This window comes from Sturnira hondurensis, unplaced genomic scaffold (assembly GCF_014824575.4).
Source record: "Sturnira hondurensis isolate 20B ecotype Veracruz unplaced genomic scaffold, ASM1482457v3 Scaffold0002633, whole genome shotgun sequence".
Classification (NCBI taxonomy): domain Eukaryota; kingdom Metazoa; phylum Chordata; class Mammalia; order Chiroptera; family Phyllostomidae; genus Sturnira; species Sturnira hondurensis.
The window spans coordinates 1,610,372-1,631,476 of NW_028075264.1; the positions used below are offsets into that span (position 1 = coordinate 1,610,372).

At 39.1% G+C, this 21,105-nt stretch overlaps 1 protein-coding gene across 1 annotated transcript in view; it reads left to right on the forward strand.

The window, feature by feature from the left end:
- TENM1 (teneurin transmembrane protein 1) overlaps window positions 1–21,105 on the forward strand; it is a 397,683-nt gene that overhangs the window by 72,196 nt on the left and 304,382 nt on the right. Inside the window, exon 4 of the mRNA XM_037040336.1 lies at window positions 5,657–5,809. Coding sequence (XP_036896231.1) covers window positions 5,657–5,809 — 153 coding nt within the window. The remainder of the gene's footprint in view (window positions 1–5,656; window positions 5,810–21,105) is intronic.

Consider the following 21,105-nt stretch of genomic DNA (forward strand, 5'->3'; position numbering starts at 1 on the left):
TGGGAGATGCCCTGCAGGGAACTGGACTGCAACCCAGGCATGTACCCTGACTGGGAATCGAACTGCGATCCTCTGGTTCGCAGAGGAAAAACTATTTTAAATAAAATATATACTTAATTGAACATACATCCCACTATTATCATTTCAACATGCAATCAATATATAAATTATTAATTCAACATTTTACATTTTTTCTTTCATACCAAGTTTTTGACTCTAAGATATATTTCAAGTGCTTGATGGACACACATGATGTGTTGTTACCATGTCGGATACTATAGACCTAAATCATGTAGCACATATTTTCTATATTTACTTCTGTAACATTCCTATGGTCTCTCCCTTCCAAGTGAATATTTGCCTTTTGAAGGAGAATGCAATGAGGAAGCATTATCGAGTATGAATATTACTAGAGACTATCAGTCCTACTTAAGACAAAGTCCAACAATCCTAACAGTGAGTGCAAAGAAATAACTGCTGAGAGACTTGGAAGTGCAGCCTATAGAAATATACAAGTTAAGAATTGCCCCTGGAGGGGACAGCAACCAGAGGGGAGAGGGGAGGGAATTTCAGGGGAAGAAAGTGGAAGGATTTACAGGAACTAGTAAAGGACACTAGTAAAGGACACGTGGACAACAACTAAGGGGGGTGGAAATGGGAGGGAGGTGGAGGGCACTAAGGGGGGTGGGCTGGGATGGTAGTAAAAGACAGAAAACTGTACTTGAACAACAATTAAATAAAAAAAAAAGAATTGCCCCTGGAATCAGGTTCCTTTGAGACTGAAAGTGTTTGATGAAGTTTGGCAATTGGGAACATTGAAATAATACATTTGTTACCTTAACTTTGTAATAAATTTATAATTTCAGAGCATAGCCACTTGCACTTGGATAAAACAAAAGGGATACCAATTATAAAATGTACAGGGCTCAGCGCTCAGGTACCTATGTTAGGAGAGTATTAGGAACTGTCTTTCTCAATCATCTGAAAAGACATTACTCCTGGAATATCTAAATAAGCATACACATTCTGTCCAGCCATTGAATTTCAGTGAAGTACTCCCTGAGAGATCTGGGTAGTGTATGTCTGTACTCAATATCAAGTTGTATATTTTTATGTATGTCTTAAAGGCATACATACTAAGTTCTTTAGGAAAAAGAACTTAGATTTTATTTGGAGTCAGGGGCACTTATATGAGCTCTACTATTACCAGAAAAACTTATTTTTAGGTGTATGTTTAGGTATTTGTGATTTTAACTTTATTACTTTTTTCCTGTTCACTTGTGGTTTATTAACAACCAGTTCATGATGTTGGTTAGAGAACAGAGGTAAGAGGATTATGGTCCCGTCCTTCTCTTATGAGTTTTTCTAACACTCTCCTCTGTCTTCACTGATCTGCAGTCACACTGGGCTCCTTAGTGTGACTATAGCTCAGTGAAGATGGAGACTTGCATTTCATACAAGACTCAGTGTTTTGTGTAATTACTGTTCCTTCCTCTAAGAAGGTTCAACTAGATATTCATATGGGTTCATGTCATTAAAATCTTAATTCAAATATTACCTCCTTCAAGAGGGCTTTCCAATCTCCTCTTATTTTGATTTTTCATAGCACTTATACCACCTGACATTATTTTTTTCTTGGTTTCCATACAGCCACATTATATTACATCATATTCGCTTCCTGCCTACTTAGCCCACTATCCTCTCATATCTCAAAGGCTTGAGATTTTAAAAATTTTATTCACTGCTATTATAAAGTTAGAGCTTGTGACACAAAGTAGGCACTCAAGAAAGTATCTGTTGAATCAGTAGATAATTTAACAGTGCCTTATTTGTTCATTACTATACCCTTAATTCTAGCCAGCTGGGCCACACTATATATACTTTGGTTTGGGGGACTGGCTTAAAGAATAAACATGTGCTATAAACACGTAGCAGGGATCTGCATAAGAATCCACTGGAAGCTAAGGATCTGTATCTTCATTCTCTAGCCAAGGCTGCTATGCACCCAGTGTTTCCTTGTTAGGCTATATTGCTTGTTTATATCTAATATCCATGTTGGCCAGCCAGTGCCTTTTCTGTTCTGGCTGTTAAATATTTCATTGCCGTTTCCTGTATTCTCAACATTCCCAGTGTGCCCAGTGTTCCCAGTATGCCTTGAAAATACTTGTTTAATGAATTAGTAAGTACATCTCATAGTGGAATTACTACCGTATCTTTCTACTGGTATGTTGATATGTCCCACATGTCAACATAGTTTTGTTTATTGATCTTAGTATGAACAAAATATTATTTATTTCTAATAGAACTCAAATACCAGTTATTTAGTTATCTCAGATTACCCTGCATATAAGCACAGATTTTTACTTCCTTTCACAACTCAGTATTTTGAAGTTGTTTGGAGGCAAGAAAAGACTAGTGGCCTTGCTGTAGTATCCACAGCCTGTGGCAAGTAAGTTAACTTTCATTATATATTCAACAGAAACAGCTTGTTGCCTAGAGAAGACTTAGTAAACTCAAAAAAATATAGAACTTCCCTACCCTCAAAGGGTATCCTACTAAATGTGTCCATATCTCTTTATGTGTCTTGATTGGCTGGAAGCAGTCCTTTCATTTGATGGTGAAAAATTAATTTTTATGACTTTGAAGTAATTTGCAGCCATGCATTTTTCTCTTATTTTTGAGTGCCCTCAGGAAGCTGCCTTAACTTAAATAAAGTATGGGAAATAGCCCCCTTGATCTTCAAAATGAGAACTACTGTGCCCTTTGTTCTCATGGCTCATTGAATTCACAAACGTAACTGAACCGAAGGAATCAGACACATTTTCAATGTAGTGTTTAATATCCTTTATATTCAAAGTATTTGTGGGGCAGAATAGACCAGATTTTCTGTAAAACTGATAAACAGCTTTAAATGGAACAAGTGTGTTAAACCAACCATACTTTGAGTCTCTCAGCAAGATAATGTCCGAGATGTCACTAACATAGCTTTATTAGCATGCCGTGCTGTACCAGGCTTAGAACCACTATGATCTGAGTTGCAGTTGTTTCCAGCAATCTCAACAGAAATTCATCAGGCAGCACTGGCCTTAATCCAAAGAAAAGGTTATAAACCAATTAAATGCTTAACACTTTTAAGAATAAATTAGAAGGTAGGTGTTAGAAATATCTTTAGCTCCAACTCAAAGTGGATGAATGATTTTTAAGTAGGCTCTCTGGCTGGCTTTCCTGCTCTTGGTCACTAACTCACGTACTATACATGAGTGTTAGACATACAAATGAGCCCCTTTCAGTGTGCCTACAAATGTAAAGAAAACTATGATACGGCTTATGAACAGATTCACTTTTTTTTCCTTTTGGTAAGATTTGTTTGATTTGAAAATTACGATGAGAAAACAAATAAAAGGACTTCTCCAGCTTCTTTCCTAGACACTCTTTTCTCCTAAGGTTCTTTTCCCTCAATGACTTCGGTTGCTGCCTCTGTGCAAGTATGGACTCTGTAGTCTTGTTCCAGCCCTAATATTTTTCCACATCATCAGACCTCCAAACCTGTGTTGACCACGGCTATCTGGATAATGTATTAGTCCTGGGAACCTAACATCTCTAGAATTCACTGTACCCCTGCCATCACCCCATCCTGCCCCAAACAAATTATCATTCATCAAACACATGTCCAGCACCAATTATCTGTGCGTAGCACTGGCTCAAGTGTGGAATACCCTAACTCTATTCATGGTTCCAGTGTGCTACCAGTTACTCAGGCTCAAGCCTTAACCATTTTGGATTTCTGTCTTTCCCTCACTTTTTCCTATACCTACCCTTACACACCTACACACATACATGAGCATGCTTGGACACACACATGTGTGTGCAGATGCAGAGCTTGTTGCCAAATGGTAAGATAACCTTCATGCAATTTCTCCTTATGGAGTCGCCTTCTTTGCATTTGCACTGCCACTGCTCTACTTGAGATGCTCAGTTCTCACCTAGATTATTGTAATGCCTTCCCAATTTGTGTTCTTGTCACATCTTTAGGCCTTCCATTCATCCTTCTCCCCACTACTACTGAATTTATCTTTCCACAAAGGGTGTTCTGATGATATCATTTATTTGCCTAGAAACCATCAGTGCTCCCCATTGCTATCAAATTAATCTTCCTAAAGTAAACTGATTATATCACTCTTCTGTTCAGAAAACAGCAATGCCTGCCTGTTTCCTAGTAAATAGAATCCAAATATCTAAGTGTGACATTCATTGCCCTCCACAGTACAGCCCTAATCTACCCTTCCAGCTTTAACTTCCACTACCATCTACACATTGCTAAACTCAGATCCAACCCCAGCAGCTTCCTTTGCCTCAAAGACATCTGGTGCTTTACAAAGTCATTTTTTGTACAACCCACCCCCGGCCCCATGCATTGCTGCCACCTGTCAAAACCCTGCACATCCCTCAGGGTCCATCATTATATCATCCCTGATCAGCTTTTAATCTATTGTCTCTTTAATCCAGTCTTTTGAAAAAAATTTCTTTTTCTCATATGGCAAACACCACACATGCTCATTGTACAAAATAGGCAATGGAGAAATCATGAAGAAGAAAATAAAAACCCTCCAGCAGCCCTCCATGCTGTTATGTTGCTGTATATCCTCCCCCCCATTTCTTCCAGGCATCAACATGCTTACACACACACGCACTAGAGATTGTACTGTTCATGCTGCTTAGTAGCCTGATGGTTTTCATTTGATGCATCATAAATATTTCCCATGCCATTACATAGTCTGCTGCAACATGATTTACTAACCATGTAATCCTGTATTATTTATAATATCACCCATTTAATTAATCTCTTTTTGATGAATATTTAGATGGATTATAGCTTGGTACTCATTTTTAAATATTACATTGAATAACTTTGCAGTTTGGTACATATTCATAGTTAATTTATAGAAATTGAATTGTTGGCTAGAAGGGTAAGCCAAGTTATAAAGATATTTTGTTGGAAAATGGTGCCACATTGCCCTCCCAAAAGGTGATTTTTCTAAATACTCTCATCAAGACTGTATGAGAGTACCCATTTTCCTGCACACTGATCAACACTGAGTATTTTTTAATCCTCTGATAGCGATTTGAACCTGTGCCATGTCAGTTATTTTGCATTATATTATAGCTATTTTACACTTGTATTACTTCAAACTCTTACCCTAATAGGTATCTAGATTTTAACATCTGCAGCAGCTCTCCTGGGACCTTCTTCATCCTAGGCACTCAGGAAATGTTTGCTGAGCTGGATTGAATCAGATGCCTAGAGAAGGTCTCCCGTGCTCTCACAATGGCCTGTCCACTGTTACTTTGCAATTGCCATGTGCAAACTAGACATACTTCACTGGGGGAAATATAAAAGGAAGAGGTCATAGCACTGAGGAGCAGAGTCCAATCCCACTATAGTTGTTTAACTCATACTCCAACTTCTGATCCTCAAAATTTTAACAATGGCTTCTTAGAAAAGTGGCTACATGTACGATATAGATATATAATTTAAGTTGCTTGGCCTAACTATAAGAAAACTGGTCATGACATGTTTAGGTGCATAGGGACAGCTGGTTTAGAGACCTTGTCAGCAAGTCTGGAATAAGTTCATGTATGGCTTGTTTTCTTGCAGCAGTGCATTTGTTCGGCCTGACTTGGCAGTTGCAACCAGTTGAAGGACAGCTCTATGAAAATGGAGTTAGCAAAGGGAACAGAGGGACGGAATCCATGGATACTACTTACTCTCCAATTGGAGGAAAAGTTTCCGATAAATCAGAGAAAAAAGGTACAGTGATCAAAGTGATGGATTGATTATTGATTCCTTTTCTTCTAATCTGGTCATTAGAACCAAATCTGGGATGGGTTAACTTCACATTAAATTCCTTGATCACTTGAAAGAAGTCACCTACATGGACAGAATAAATACATGTAAATGTCTTCTGAAAGCAAATATTCCTTTCTCTAGTGCCTTGAGTATAAACCAATTAAACTTTTCAAATATGTTGGCAATTTTGAAAATAGATAAATATTTACTGGATGGAGATTTCAATACAATGGAAATTGCATTTCACATATAACTACCCTGAAGCAACATGGGATTTTGATTAAGTACTCTGTGTCCAAGCCCAGCATTTATATATAACATTTTACGAAGGGTATATGGAAATTTCTTCTGTTTATAATAAAAAAAAGCCTTTTATGCTTAATATAAGGGTGAATGTTTATGTCAAAGTGTGGGAACATGAATTTTTTTCTAGTTAGGGAACATGAATTCTTCCTAGTTGGAGAAAAGAAAAAAGCACTTCAAGTACTGAATTGTTAAATTTAAACAACATAAGCTTGAACTGCCTAACTTATTTACAATAAATGTCACAGTACTAGCACTCTCAACATCTTACTCATATTGAATGATCTTAGTCTTAATATATAAGCACTGAAAATAGCTGGAAGCTTATATTGTAATTTCTCTTGAAATAGGATTCAGTACAGAGAACTTGAGCCATGTTCAGTTCAAAAAAAGTAGAAATTGAAAACAAAATATATAGCCAGCAATATCCTAAATACTTTAAGAAGATCATATATAAATATATAAGTGAGGGAATGATCCAAACCCTACCCTCAAAAAGCTTACAATCTTATAGGGCTGGTAAGAAAGTTTTTATTTTGGTTCACCATTTGCAAATAAGATATTTTGTTTTGTAATTGTTTGGGTTTCTACTCTTTACTTGTGTTTTGTTCTGTTTTGTTTTTGCTTGCTTTTGAAAAAGTAACTTTGCTTTGGTCTATGCCTCAGTTAAAATTAATGCTAGGGTTCAGGAAAACATTATGATTTGTTCTAGTTTTCAAGTCATGATGCAGTTTGTTTTATTTCGTTTCTAGCCTGGACTGACCTTTCCAAGCAATTTCACTGTTGCTGCTGAGAGGGGTGGAGGGCAGTACAAGGGTCACAGATGGCAGAGGAAATAGTCTGAATATACACAGATTTGGCCTTTTTCTCCCTTCTCTCCTATACTGTCAGATTCCTTTATATCTACAAGTATAAGAGCCACCACTGGGTATCATAATGCCTAGAAGTTTCTTGCCATTCACACTGCAAATCATGACTGATCTGTTTGAGGAAAATTAAACATGCAAGACAGGACAAAGTCGCCCACATAGTCATGAAAGGGGCTCGGAACAGGCCTCCCCAAGATGTGCCACTTTGGCATGTGCATTATATTGAGCTGCAGGCAACTGAGACCCTGTAGCCTCTAGAGAAATCTTTAGCTCTCTTTAAAGAATTGAAATTTGGGGCCATCCTCATAATAAGAGTTATCACCAGAAATAACTTTTTATGACCTATCTATAGGGCAGGGCAAACTACTAATTACTGAACATCTGCTCTTCATGTCATCCTGTAAATTACTATCTTCCCTTCTGAGGCTTCGGGGCATCTTACCTCTTCCTTAGCTTAGAATGCAGCATACCTCATTCTCCCTTTCTGTCTCTGAACCTGTCATGTAGGTGGGCTTCCCATATGGACAGAATTTGTTGAATCTCACTTTGTTCTCTGGTTAATCTGTATCATGTAGACTTAATGATTAGAGCAGTCAAAAAGAACCCAGAAGGATAGAGTAAAATCTCTTCCTCCCCCAACGGGTGTCATCAGAGCATATTCATTTCTATATTTTAATTCAGATCTCTATAATTCTCGCTTTTTAAAGATTTTATTTACTTATTTTTGGAGAGAGGGGAAGGGAGGGAAAAAGAGAGGGAGAGAAACATCAATGTGTAGTTGCCTCTCATGCCCCCCCTACTGGGGACCTGGCCCACAACCCAGGCATGTGCCCTGACTGGGAATCAAACCAGTGACCCTTTGCTTGGCAGGTTGGCACTCAATCCACTGAGCCACACCAGCCAGGGCAGAGGTCTATAATTCTTATTCACAAAGTAGTTTGTTGATGAAGATTTAAATTTATTAAACAGCTACCACATGGGAAGAATGTGGCTCCGGACACTTAACCTGAATTATATCAGGAACATGAATTTATGGTTCCCATTTTCCAAATGAGCAACAGAGGCCCTGAGAAATTTAGCAACTTGCCCAAGGTGACAGCTAGAAACTGCTGGCCTGCTTCCAGAGCCTTGCCTCTTCTACACTTCACTGAAATCCACACACAAAATGTATATGATACCACAAAAGACACTTTACACAATGAAAGTGAAGCTCTAGGTTCTATTCACGATTTCAGTATATTTTAGACAATCCTATATATCTGTATTTTAATGTGGTGTGACAAGTTTCAAAAATGAAAAATAAGTTTCTGCTCAATTATAACAACAAGCAGCCCAAACCAATTTCAATTTAATACTTTATTAAGAAAAATTATTAAGACTTGATGTCATATACACCAAGTTGTTATGTTAAATTGAATTTTCATGGAAGTCTGAACAAAACCTTAACTATAATTATACATAATACTTCTGCTATATTAGATATATACTGCATATTACTTGCCAAGTGAAAACATAGCTCCTCTTTTATATGCCATGTGTATACTAAACCAAACCTTGTAAAAGATACAATGTAAGGCTCTTTTCAAATGATCAGACATGTCCTTTTATAATTTTCTACCATCACATACCCCATAAGTACAGTTCTAGAAACTTGTGTTAGTGACACTGTATGCCTTAAAATAGAAAACTGAAAACCAGATCATTCTTTCTACATTGCTTGCCTCACTCTCCTAGAAAATTGGACATTATAACACTATAGTTAAGAACCTGGACTCGGGAGTCAGTCGGATCTGGATTTGAATACTCACTGTCATTCACTGGCTCTCCAATTCGGGCAGTTAATTCACACAGCCTCCCTGAACCAGTGTTCTCATCTGTAACAGAAGGGTGATAGTAATTGTACCTGTCTTATATGTGGCTGTGAGGAATAAGTGAGACAATAGAAGTAAAGCATATAGCACAGTTCCAGGCATATTGTTTTACTTACTTAGCAGTAACTATTATTGGGCCAAATCATTGGAAAATTACCTAGAGTTTATTGACATCCTATTGGGCACCACCAATCCTATTCTCAAACTGGTATCAACTTTTCTATGAATGATGGCCTTCCTGGAATTTAGATATTCTTTACTTAGCAATTCAAGGTCTATTATTTTCTAATTGTCATCATGTTCATCATCAGAGTGGTGGACAAGTAGAATGGTACTTTAAAAATAATTTATTTGTATCTTCTTCAGTTTCTTTCTTTAGTGTCTTATAATTTTCCATGTACAGATCTTTTACATCCTTGGTTGGATTTATTCTTAGGTATTTTAGTCTTTTTTGAAGCAATTGTGAATAGGGTTGTTTTCTTAATATCCCTTTCTGTTTGTTCACTATTGACATATAAAAAGTACAACTGATTCCTGGACATTAATTGTGTATCCTGCTACTTTGCTAAATTCATTTATCAGTTCTAGTAGTTTCTTGGTGGAATCTTTAGGGTTCTCTATTCACAGTATCATGTCATCTGCAAATAAAGACAGTTTTATTTCCTCCTTTTCAATTTGGATGCCTTTTATTTCCTCCCCTTCCCTGATTGCTGTGGCTAGGACTCCCAATACTGTGTTGAATAAGAGAGGTGAGAGCGGACATCCCTGTCTTGTTCCTGATCTTAAGGCAAACACTTGTAGTTTTTGCCCATTGACTATGATGCTGGCAGTGTGTTTATCATATATGGCCTTTATTATAACTATGTATGTTCCCTCTAATCCCACTTTGCTGAGAGTTTTTATCATAAATGAGTGGTGGATTTCATCAAAGGCTTTTTCTGCATCTATTAATATGATCGTGTGGTTTTTATCTTTCATTTTGTTTATGTGGAGAATGACACTTACTGATTTGTGAATATTGTACCAACCTTGCATTTCCAGAATAAATTCCTCTTGATCATGATGTATGATCTTTTTGATGCCTTGCTGTATTCAGTTTACTAATATTTTGTTGAGGGTTTTAGCAACTGTTCATCAGGGATATTGGCCTATAATTTTCTTTCTTTGTAGTGTCTATGTCTGGTTCTGGAATTTGAATAATGCTGGCTTCAAAAATTAGTTTGGGAGCCTTCCCTTCTCTTGAATTTAATGAAATAGTTTGAGAAGAAGAGGTGCTAGTTCTTAGAATGTTGGTGAAATTCAGCTGGGAAGCCATCTGATCTAGGGCCTCTGTTTGTTGGGAATTTTTGATTACTACTTCAACTTCATTAGGTGTGATCTGTCTATTCAGATTCTGACTCTTCCTGATTTAGTATTGGAAGACTGTATGTTTTTGGAATTTATCCACTTCATCCAAGTTGTCCAGTTTGTTGGCATATAGTTGTTCATATTTTCTTACAGTTGTTTGTATTTTTTTGGTGTCAGTTGTTATTTCTTCTCTTCTGTCGTTTCTGATTTTATTTACTTGGGTCCTTTCTCTTTTTTTCCTTGAAGAGTCTAAGTGACAATAAAAATATAGCAAAGATTAAGTAAAAAATGAAATTTAAAAAATAATCAAATTCTACCGTAATTTGTTCCCTATTCACAGTAGTTACATGTATCTGCTCCGTGTTAGGAAATTGAAGAATTTTCTTACCACTTAGTTTTCCAAATGAGAGGAAAAAAAGAATATTTGACTATAGCCATTTAGTATGCTAAGATGTTCTTTTTGAAATTTATTTGAATAATCTGAATTTAATTTCCAAAAGAAGATAGAAATTATAACCACATGTTAGAATCAACCAGAACAATCAATTGTTCACATTTGATAAATATTTATAGAATTGAAAGCATTGTACTAGAAGAGCTCATACTACCTTAGAAACTTACAAACTGTCAGAACTAGTAAACTCATTAACTAGTAAACATTATATAATGACTACTTTAAACTAAGCAGCAGATATGAACAAATAATAAAAGATATTTCTTGGATCTGAGTCATGTAATATCCATAAATTGAACTAAAAATAACTGTAATGTAATCTTTCAACAAATATAGAATGTTAAAACCTTGAAGATTAATAAGTCCAACATCCTTATTTAAAGATGAAGAAACTGAAGTCCAGAAGAGTCAAGAACACACAGACATAAAGAGATCTGCAACTAGAACCCAGGACTCGTAGTTCTACCGCTTCTGTTTTTTTTTTCATCTGTTCTTGTAATAACACAAACTAAACATAAATTGTGTTATGGACCAGGAAAATTTCCTTCTTCCTTCTTCTATCTGTTCAAATAATTAAAATGGCATGAAGCAGATTACCAGCAGAAAGTCAAGTTTCAATGCACCAGCATGGGGAATGCACATAAACATGAAAATTCCAAAGACAGTGAGGCAAAACGAGATATAAATGATATTCACAACTGAGGAGGCAGCAAGTGTAGTTCATAAGGAGATGAAAAGAGTTACTGTTTAGCAAACAAATGTATAGTAGACCTTCTTGAAACAGTGGGACACAGAGAGAACTTTGATCAAATGATCCGCAGGGAGGTTTCCCCCTCTCTGTCTGGGTCTCATGTTTCAGCAGATTCCAGCAAAGGGTACAGGTCTGTGTTTGGTCTTTGCCCCAGGAGTCCCAAGAGAACGGCATAGGACCTTACCTAATAAGTCACAAGGGAAAGGATGTTTTAATTTGGTTATTTTGAGCCTGACTGGTGTAGCTCAGTGGATTGAGAGCGGGCCTGCGAACCAGACGGTCGCGGTTCGATTCCCAGTCAGGGCACATGCTTGGGTTGCAGGCCAGTTTCCGGCAGGGGTCAGTTCCCTGCAGGGGATGCACCAGAAGCAACCATACATCATTGATGTTTCCTTCCTCTCTCCTTCCCTTCCCCTCTAAAGATAAATAAATAAAATATTTTTAAAAAATTTGGTTATTTTGGTTTTTGTTTGTTTTTCGTGGCCATTTCCTAAGACAGAAAAGGGTGGAGGGATTTCAAGGGTGGGGGAAGGTTATGGGGATTTCTTAATCAACACCCTTTTCCAGGAGCATAGGGCTTATGAAGGGTATAATATTGTATCTGACTGAAAAGGAAGTTTATTAGTAATTGAATGTACTGCATTCCTGCAGGTTGAATTCCACAATAGAACACCAGGGACATGAAGAGTAGGTGGAGAGACAGACAGTGAAAAGATCCTAAAGACAGACTTTACCCTCTTTACAGTTTTTGCAAAAGACTGGCTTTGGGGAGAACTGGCATTTCTTTTAAATTTACCCTACAAGATCTATCTTCATGCGGTTGAAGATAACATTTTCTACTCAGTGCCTGCTGAATATATGACCATGTAAACAACATATTTTATAGCCTGTTATGAAGATGCCTTAGCCAAGAGCAAATATTGTCTATAGTTTTGTCACACAGGAGACCTAAGTCAGGGGCTCCGCCTCCCATATTCTAGCTTTGCTTGCAAGAGAAGAATTCAAGCAAGAGATGACATGTAGAGTGGACACAAGATAAAAAGTTTATTTATGAAATACACCTGAGCAAAAAGCTGCAAACAGGCACCCAGCTAATCTGAATACCCTGACTATAGGGACTCCAGGAGTTATACACTTTAGCCAGTTTCTAGGTACCCTTCCTTCTCCCCCTTCCAGACCTTGGGACTAATAGACAGCTACAAAGGCTTTCTTTCTCAGCTAGTAAAAGCTTTCCACCTTAGTTAGTGAAATTGCTAGAGGCTCCCTTTCCCAGCACAGATCTCAAGGATTCCCCTGCTCCTTTGCTATTTTGCTTGTGATGTTTGGAACACCCAGCAGTCTTATAGGACTGGGGTCGGGACTGCTGAGTCAGTGGGTGAGACATTTCCTTCTACCCCTACCTTGGTTTACTATCTATCCTGCCTAATATTCCCCCCTCAGGTGACACCATCCAAATGCTTTTGGAGTGGTGAAAATCAAAAGTCAGTTTTCTGCATCTGCTTCAGGCTGATTAGGTATGTGGAGATGTTCTGGGAGAGTGTCACTTGTTCCCTCTCTAAGCAGGCGAGGGTTATGGTTTTTTATGGAACATGTAAGCATCCTGATCCAAGGGGTTATGAGGCACACTTGAATATTCTGATTGTATGGCCATTTGCAGGCAAATTGTTGCTAGCCTGGAAGACACCAAACAGGCAAGGATATTAAAAATGCAATGTCTAAAAAAGTAGCAAGAGACATAGGGAAGCCAGAGGACCTAGGAAGGGCAGTATCTAAGATTTCCATAACCAGAAACTGGATTAGGAATTCTACCCCTGCTCAGCCTGTGCCTAGAGTTGCCTGGCCTTGTCTGAAAAGTTGCAAATATTGTTTTATACTTGGCCTGTTTGGTTGATTCCCAAAACAGCATTCTTCCAGGAGCATGACACAGATGTCTCCTTGTGCAGGATCTAACATATCTTGTTCATGCTGGTTTTGAAGAACTATAGCTGCTGAGGAATTAAGTTGAACCTGGATAGTAAAAAGGGAAGCATATAGAATTATGACTTGTCCTAATGATACTGTATGTGCTTCTTCTAGAAGCAAAGCTGCTGCTGTTTCCCTTCAGGTGTTGTGGCCAGTCTCAGGTCATGGCATCTAATTCTTTTGAAAAAATAACTATAGGTGTCTCAGTGGGCCCTGGGGTCTGAGTAAGGACCCCCAATGATATCCCCTATTTTTCATTAACAAATATATAGCTGGTAGTGTTTCTCTAAATCTGGCATACTTAGGGCTGCTGCCTACATAAGAGCTTCCTTTCGTTGCTCAAAAGCTCTTTGTCATTCCTTTTCCTGGTAGATACTAGTTGGGCCCTGTTGACTACCTTCCTTTAAGGCTTTGTAGAGGGTCTGGCCTCTTCTCCATAGCATAAAATCCACAATCTGCCATACCCTGTCTGTCCTAAGAATGCTCAGAGATGTTTCTCAGCGGTGAGCTCAGGAAGGCCTAAAATGGCCTGTATCTTATTTGAGGATAGCATTCTTTCCCCAGGCGTTAATATGAGACCTAAATATCCTACTTTTTCTTGTAGCTTTGATCCTTATCCTTAGACATCTCATACCCCATGTCTGCTAGAAAGTTTAGGGTCTACATTACATGTTTATGGCCTAGTTTCTCTGTGGGGGAACAGATAAGTAGGTCATCTACACATTGGATCACTAGGCCTCCCCCCTCAAGTGACAGATCCCTTAAGTCCTCTGCTAATGCTTGTCCAGATAAATGAGGGCTATCCCTAACTTCCTGAAGGAGGACTGTCCAGGTTAGTTGTTGCTTATGTCCCTGTGAATCTGTCCATTCAAAAGCAAATAGAAACTGGCCTGCCGGGTCCAAGGGAGTGCAGAAGAAAGCATCTTTTAGATCTAGCACACAATACCATTGGGTTTGGGGAGGAATTTGTCTCAGGATAGTATAAGGGTTAGGCACCACTAGATGTATAGGGGTAATAATTTCATTAACTGTCCTTAGGTCTTGAACTGATCTCTAGGTCCAATCTTTTACTTTGATATGTAAAACAGGAGTGCTACAGGGAGAATTACAAGCTACTAACAATCCACAATTTTAGGAACATAGTAACAATTTTCTGTAGCCCTTCCCTGGCCTCTGAATGTATGGGATATTGCCTTCTAGTAGGAAAATTGGTTGGGTCCTTTGATTTTACCAGAACCAGTTTAGTTCTGTGAGCTCATACTAGAATTGTTGTTGCCCAGACTTGGGAGTTAAGCTCTTGTTCCTTATCTATATCAGTTTCAACTGACTCTCTCTTAATGAATAATGTCATAATAGGAACAGGTTCCTCAGTGTCTATAGAGAAAATTACTTGAGTGCTAACCTTACTTAAAATATCTGTGCCTAACTGTAGAGTAGAGCATTCTGCCATGACTAACAATTGGTGTGAAAAGGTGGCCATTCCCCAAAGGCAATGGAAGGGTGGAGTAAAATGTCTTGCCCAGAGCATGTCATCTACTCCTAGTGTGATACTATTGCTGGAAGAGAGGGGACCCTGATAGGAGGTCAATACAGAGTAGGCAGCTCCTGTACCCAAAAGAAAATTAGTGGGCTTTCCCTCCACTTTAAGGGTTACCCTTGGCTCCATCCCTTTTATCATTATGTTCCTAGTGGGAGCCAGCTGGAGCATAGGGCCCCATCAGGGGCCATGGCACCTGAGGGCTTCAACCTGGGGTCCCTTTGGCCCTCAGGACAGTCCCTCTCCAATGTTTGATTTTCTGGCATAAGAGACACGGCTTTCAGGTAGTCCCTGTGCCAGGACATTCCTGCTTCTAGTGTCCAGGCTTCCCATATTTATGACACTTATTAGAGGGAGTGCTTTTAGGTTTTCCCTTTTGTGGTCCTTGAGTTCTCTGCCCCAGTAGGATGGCTGATAATTGAGCCTGCTTCTTCTCATTTTTCTCTGTTTCTAGGGCCCTCTCTTCCTCTTCTTGATCTCTGTTAAAGAACACTGAGGAAGCTATCCCTATCATATCTTCTATGGGGATTCCTGGTCCCAGTCCTAACTTTTGTAGTTTTCTTCTGATGTCTGGGGTTGCCTGCTGGATAAAATGCATCCCCAGAAGTGCTCGGCCCTCCACAGACTGAGGGTCAATGTTTGTGTACTTTCATAAAGTTAATTGTCCCTGGAAAAGGCCAGGATTTTCATCATTTCCCTGAGTAACTTCTTTTATTTTGTTATAATGATTAGGCTGAACTGTAAAGTTTTTCATGCCCTCTATGAGACAAGTAACTGTGAGTCTGGCAATCCCTTCCCTCTCATCCTTTATCAGTCCCAGTTTGATAGACCCAGTTAAGATCCTCATCTGGCATTGTGACTCCCCCTGGTTGACATACGAGGTCTATCTGGAAAAAGTCCACCCATTGTTAACATAATTAGAATGGTTTGTGCAATATCCATGTAACCTGGAAGCCAAGGAAAGTGGACTGGAGTGTGCATGCATGAGTAATGACTTCTTCACTGTACTAGTTGGGGGGTGGGCAGTAGATGCCACTGAGTGAGCATGTGTACTGTGTGGACATCACGTGCAAAATGACTGAGCAAGTAGAGAAACGAGTCCTCATCAAAGTTTGCATTAAGCTTGAGCGTTCCTGTTTGGAAACTATTCAGATGACTCAGAAGGCCTGAGCTCTAGGCAACTGCTGATTAGCAGCTTCATCAGGACAACACTCCCACTCAAGCATCACATCTCTTGCAGTTTTTTTGAGAAACATCAAATCACCCAGGTGACTCAGCCCCGCTACAGCTCAGATTTGGTGCCCTGCGACTTCTGGCTTTTCCCAAATATAAAATCACCTTTGAAAGGGAAGAGATTTTAGACTGTTGATGAATTCAAGAAAATGTGAGGGGGCAGCTGATGGTGATTGGGCGAACGGTGTGAGGTCCCAGGGTGCCTACTTTGAAGGGGACTGAGGTATCTTTGTTTTATGTACAATACTTCTTGTATCTTCTTCAATAAATGTCTCTATTTTTTATATTACATGGCTGGATGCCTTCTGCACAGACCTCATATGCAATGTTGAGCATGACAACCAGCTAATTCATCAGCATAAGCCCTAGCGGCCTCTATAATGCGTTGCTTTTCATCTACAGTACAGCAGTGGGAGAGAACAATCTGTAAATCACTGCAAGTTAGGTCATAAGTTAGTGCTAAATGATTAAACTCCTCTATGAACTCACTAGGATCTTTAGAAAACTGACCGAGTTTTTCTTTGCAAAGGGTTAAGTCAGACATAGAAATGGAAGTATATACCCAGGTAATTCCTCCACTAGCCCCCCCACTTGCCAATTCCCTCAGAGATAACATATTGGGATTTGGGCAATACTGAGTTCCACTCTAGATAGTGGAAGGACTACAAGCAGGGGCTGGTGTTGGCAGTTCTGCAGTGGAGGAGGGATTAAACAGTAGCAAGTGCTATTTGGGAGATGGTGGGGGAGCAAGCTGGGAAGCAGGCTGTTCTGCCCTTGGGGTGGGTCCTCTTTGCTCTGATAGGGGCAGGTGCTGGCGGTGTTTTGCCAAGGCTGCAAGGAAGGCATTCTTCAATTCATCTGACATTGTGACAACGCACATTCTGTGAGACTTTTTGAAATCCGTATCTTGGTAAAGGACCATGAACATCTGAATATAAGGTATTTCAGTCCATGTGCCTTCATTTTGGCAAATCAAATCTAATTGGACAACAGAATTATTATTCAAATATCTACAATACAGCTGATGACTGATTAGGAGCCCCCAGTACCAGGATGTGGGGCTCAGGTGAAGCATCAATTCAGTTATTTCTTAGAGTTCTGTAAATCTTTGTCCCATTTTAAGGTTTGATCTGAATTTTTTTATTTAGAAACTTGTCATTTAGAATGGGTCAGAGTTCTTTCCATGGCTTTTTAAGATGAAATGTGTTTACAAATGCATCAGAACAAAACAACCCCAAATGACCCAAACCCAAACTTTTTTGATAAAAACCCAAAATGACCTGGTCACATATCTGATTATAATGGAATGGATATGAAACTTCATCCTTTCTGCAAGACACAGTATTCCAAAATAACCCATCAGGATTATAAATGAAAGTACATTATAACTTTGTAGAATCTTGGATATTTTTATATAATTTCTTTATTTCACAAAGCATCCCATGTATTTCAAGTATATTAAATAAGCCTGATTAGTTTTAAATTTCTCTTTCATGAGAAGAAAGAATAAATCCTTGAGGTATTTCAGGGGCCCTTTGAAATACCTCAAAGCTAAGAAAAAGCCTTTTAAAATTTAAACCCTGGAAAGCTTGTCAAATATACCTGACCTAAGGAACATATATATTATGAAATTATATTTGGCTATTTATTTAAGATGGTAATAAAAGGTATGCAACATCAATATAAGCTGACAAAACTTCAGTTCTTAGGATCAACAGAGATTATTTTTCTTGAAAGTTAATGAAGTATATGATTAACACAGTACGATGCATACTTATTTTAATATTTTGCTTTTTAGTCAGATATAGGAAAAACTTTCTCCCGTTTATCACACTAAAATAACTGGCCAAATTTTGTATTAGGTTATTTATATAATGTTCTCTCAAGATTTCTCTTTATAAACTTTCATTAATTTGCACAGACTCTATGCAATATATGCAAATGTTCTGTGATTTACACAGTCCCCTTTAGTTTGTTTCTTTTAATTTAATTTAGAAATGATCACTTTTAAAATAAGGTGTTTTTTCTTTCCTATTTTTACTGTCTGAGAGGGGAATAAGATCTTTTCCCCACTTTAAACTATCAATTTAAATCCTTTTTCAGTAGAATGCTTGCCTTCTATAAAATAAATCCAATTGTAAAATTGTGCTATCATTTACACTACCATTCTCAGGCTAAACCTCCCCATCTTCTAATTTATGTTGGGGCCATGCTGTATTACAGAATACTAATCTCTTTTTCTTTAAAGTTCAAGGGTCAAATTTATCCCAATTCTTAAAGATGCACCCCAGAGGCATCTCTTATGGTACTGAGTCTTGGTTTCCCATCTGTAAGAGAATAGAGGAGAACATGGGAGAAGCTGGGTGTCCCCTGCCTCTTCCCTGTGTACCGTCTGGAGAGAGTCCCCTCTGAGACACTGTGTTTCCAGAATAGTTAGCCTTAAGTGTGTAACCCAACCCTACCTGGCTAGAGGAGGATTTTCTCCTTAGCTTTGGGTTTCCAGACTTAATTGACCTTCCTCTGTAAACCAAGCCCTGACAGGCTGGAGGGGGTGTTCAAGAATAGCTGACCTTGCTGCCTAGCCCAAAGCTGCCAGGCTAGAGGAGCCTTTTCTCCTCATCTCTGGGTTTCCAGACTTACCTACGCTTACTGTGTAACCCATGCACATCCTGCCTTGCTACAGCAGTCCCCTGTTGCTTCTCTATTCTTGAGAAGGGAACCTCCTTCTCCTTTGCTTTCATCCTCCCCTGGGAGAGACTTCAAAGGAACTTCTATGCCCTCTGGGTGTGCCCCTTCCTTATGTAGGCAGTAGATTCCTAAATTACTAGCCCTGATTGACTGCCAAATCTTCCGCTTGCATAGAAAGTAAAGAAGTAATATACCTGCTCGAGTTGGAGTGAAGATACCCCCTGTATTTCTTGTACAACTTCTAGATTTTTGGCAACATCTCTTACCTAATAGATATGATCATTTGAATGCCTAAACACATGCCAAGGTCTGGGCATTTCCCAATCTCGTGGATGCTGAGGGGGTGCAAAGCTTAAAGCTGCAGCTAAGAAGTGAGCTTTTTGTTCCCATTGGGTTGGTTTCTGCTTTTCCTCTGCCCTGTCTCCATTGTTAAAAACACTGAAAGCTATCTTTACCAGCTGCTCAGTGGGGCTCTGGGGTCCCAGGGCTAGCTTTTATAACTTTCTCCTGATGTCTGGGGTTTCTGTTAGGAAATAACAATTGGCCTTGGAAAATCAAAGGGAGCTCTTGGCTTTTTCATTTGTCATTAGAATTCTCTTCACCATTCATTTATATGCCTTTCTTTTCTTTTTTCTTTTTCTGTTTCCATCCCCCTTTCTGAATTTCCTACTCCAATGTCCCTTTTTCTTGTATGTCTCTTTTGTTTATCTTTTCTCACCTCGTTTCACTTCCTCAATTCCTTCTCTTTATGCTTCTTCTCTCTACACAATCCTTTTTCAACTTGCACAGACCCTGTTTGACTTGTGCAATCCTTCTGCAGCATGTGCAGTCCTTTTGTAACTTTCCTAGTCCCCTTTAACTCTTCTAGAAATCAGTAACCCAGCTTCAGTTTTATAATTTATCTTTTATTCCTAAAACCATGTATTTCCCCCAATTTGATTAGAATTTTAATTTTTAGCAAAATAATTAATCAGCATTCTTTAGATTAATAAAATGGTGAATACATTTTATAACTCTTGGAAGAAGTTATTTTTCCCATTGGCAGACACACACAGTGCCCAAAGGTCAGCTGTTTTATTATCTAGTGACCTTGACAACTCCTAGGAGGCTGGAGAATAGGTGGTGGTGGGGGTATCAGGCTGCTTTGAATTTTAACTGCTTTAATTTTTAAAAAATACCAGTTTCTATTTTGCAATCAAATGGGGAAGGAATTATTGCTTCTGGGTACAGCTAAACACAAGAAAGACTCAAGGTGGAGGAAGTAACAGAAGAGAGCCTAGGCTGGGCTGCCTTGGTTCACGTGGAAGTCAGAGGAAAAGGGGGCTCTGGAAACAGAATCAGGGGGTAAGCCCAGGTCAAGCTGCAGCTGCCCACTGCTCTCCTGGCTGCAGGTCTCCTTTGCACCCTTAGAATTTAGAGGAAATAAATGTTTTTGCCCAAGAAGGGGCATGGCTAGTTCATGAGAGGGAGGGAGAGCAAGACACTTGTCTGGCAAATACAACAGTGCCCCTTGAGGGAGAGATGCAGCAGGCTTACAACACATCAATAATTTAAACTTATTGTTCCCTGGGCATAGTTTAGAGGCAGAAAAGAGTAGGGATTTGCACAGTGGGTCAAAGTGTGCTATTTATGAGAGAGGCTCCTAAAAGCCATTACACCTTTGGTCATCCCCAGCTCTCTTACGTGCCTCAGTTTCTCCCCTCAATCATATAAAATAATCCAGAGGGCTGGGAATGCTGGGTGGCCAACCCTTATTTTGCACATCCCTGGAAGAGCCAAAGTTACATTAGAGTGATGGGAGTTCCTTATGAGGCACCTGCATCTCTGACTGACCCCAGACACCTCTGCGAGGCCCCCATTCACATAGGAATGCCTGAGAACTCCAACCTGATGGAAGAGTCTCTTCAGTCTTTGGAGCCCAGACAAATCTGAGTATTCATTTTAGATATTATCCTTGTTTCTGCTTCCAAACACAGGCCCAGCATGTCTGAATACCCCTCCTCCACAGTGCTGCTGCATTTCCCTTTTAACCCTAAAGGTAAGTGAGGCAATAAAACATTGCCATCCATACCCACTGTATTCTGGGTGGCAAAGGGTAGAGACTCAGGTCATGGCACCAAAAGATGTTACCAGGGAGACTTGAGTCAGGGAACTCCCTGTCCTTGGTTCTTGCCTCACTTGCAAGAGAAGAATTGCAAGAGACAACAGATACAGTGGAAATGAGAAAGCAAGCTTATTTATG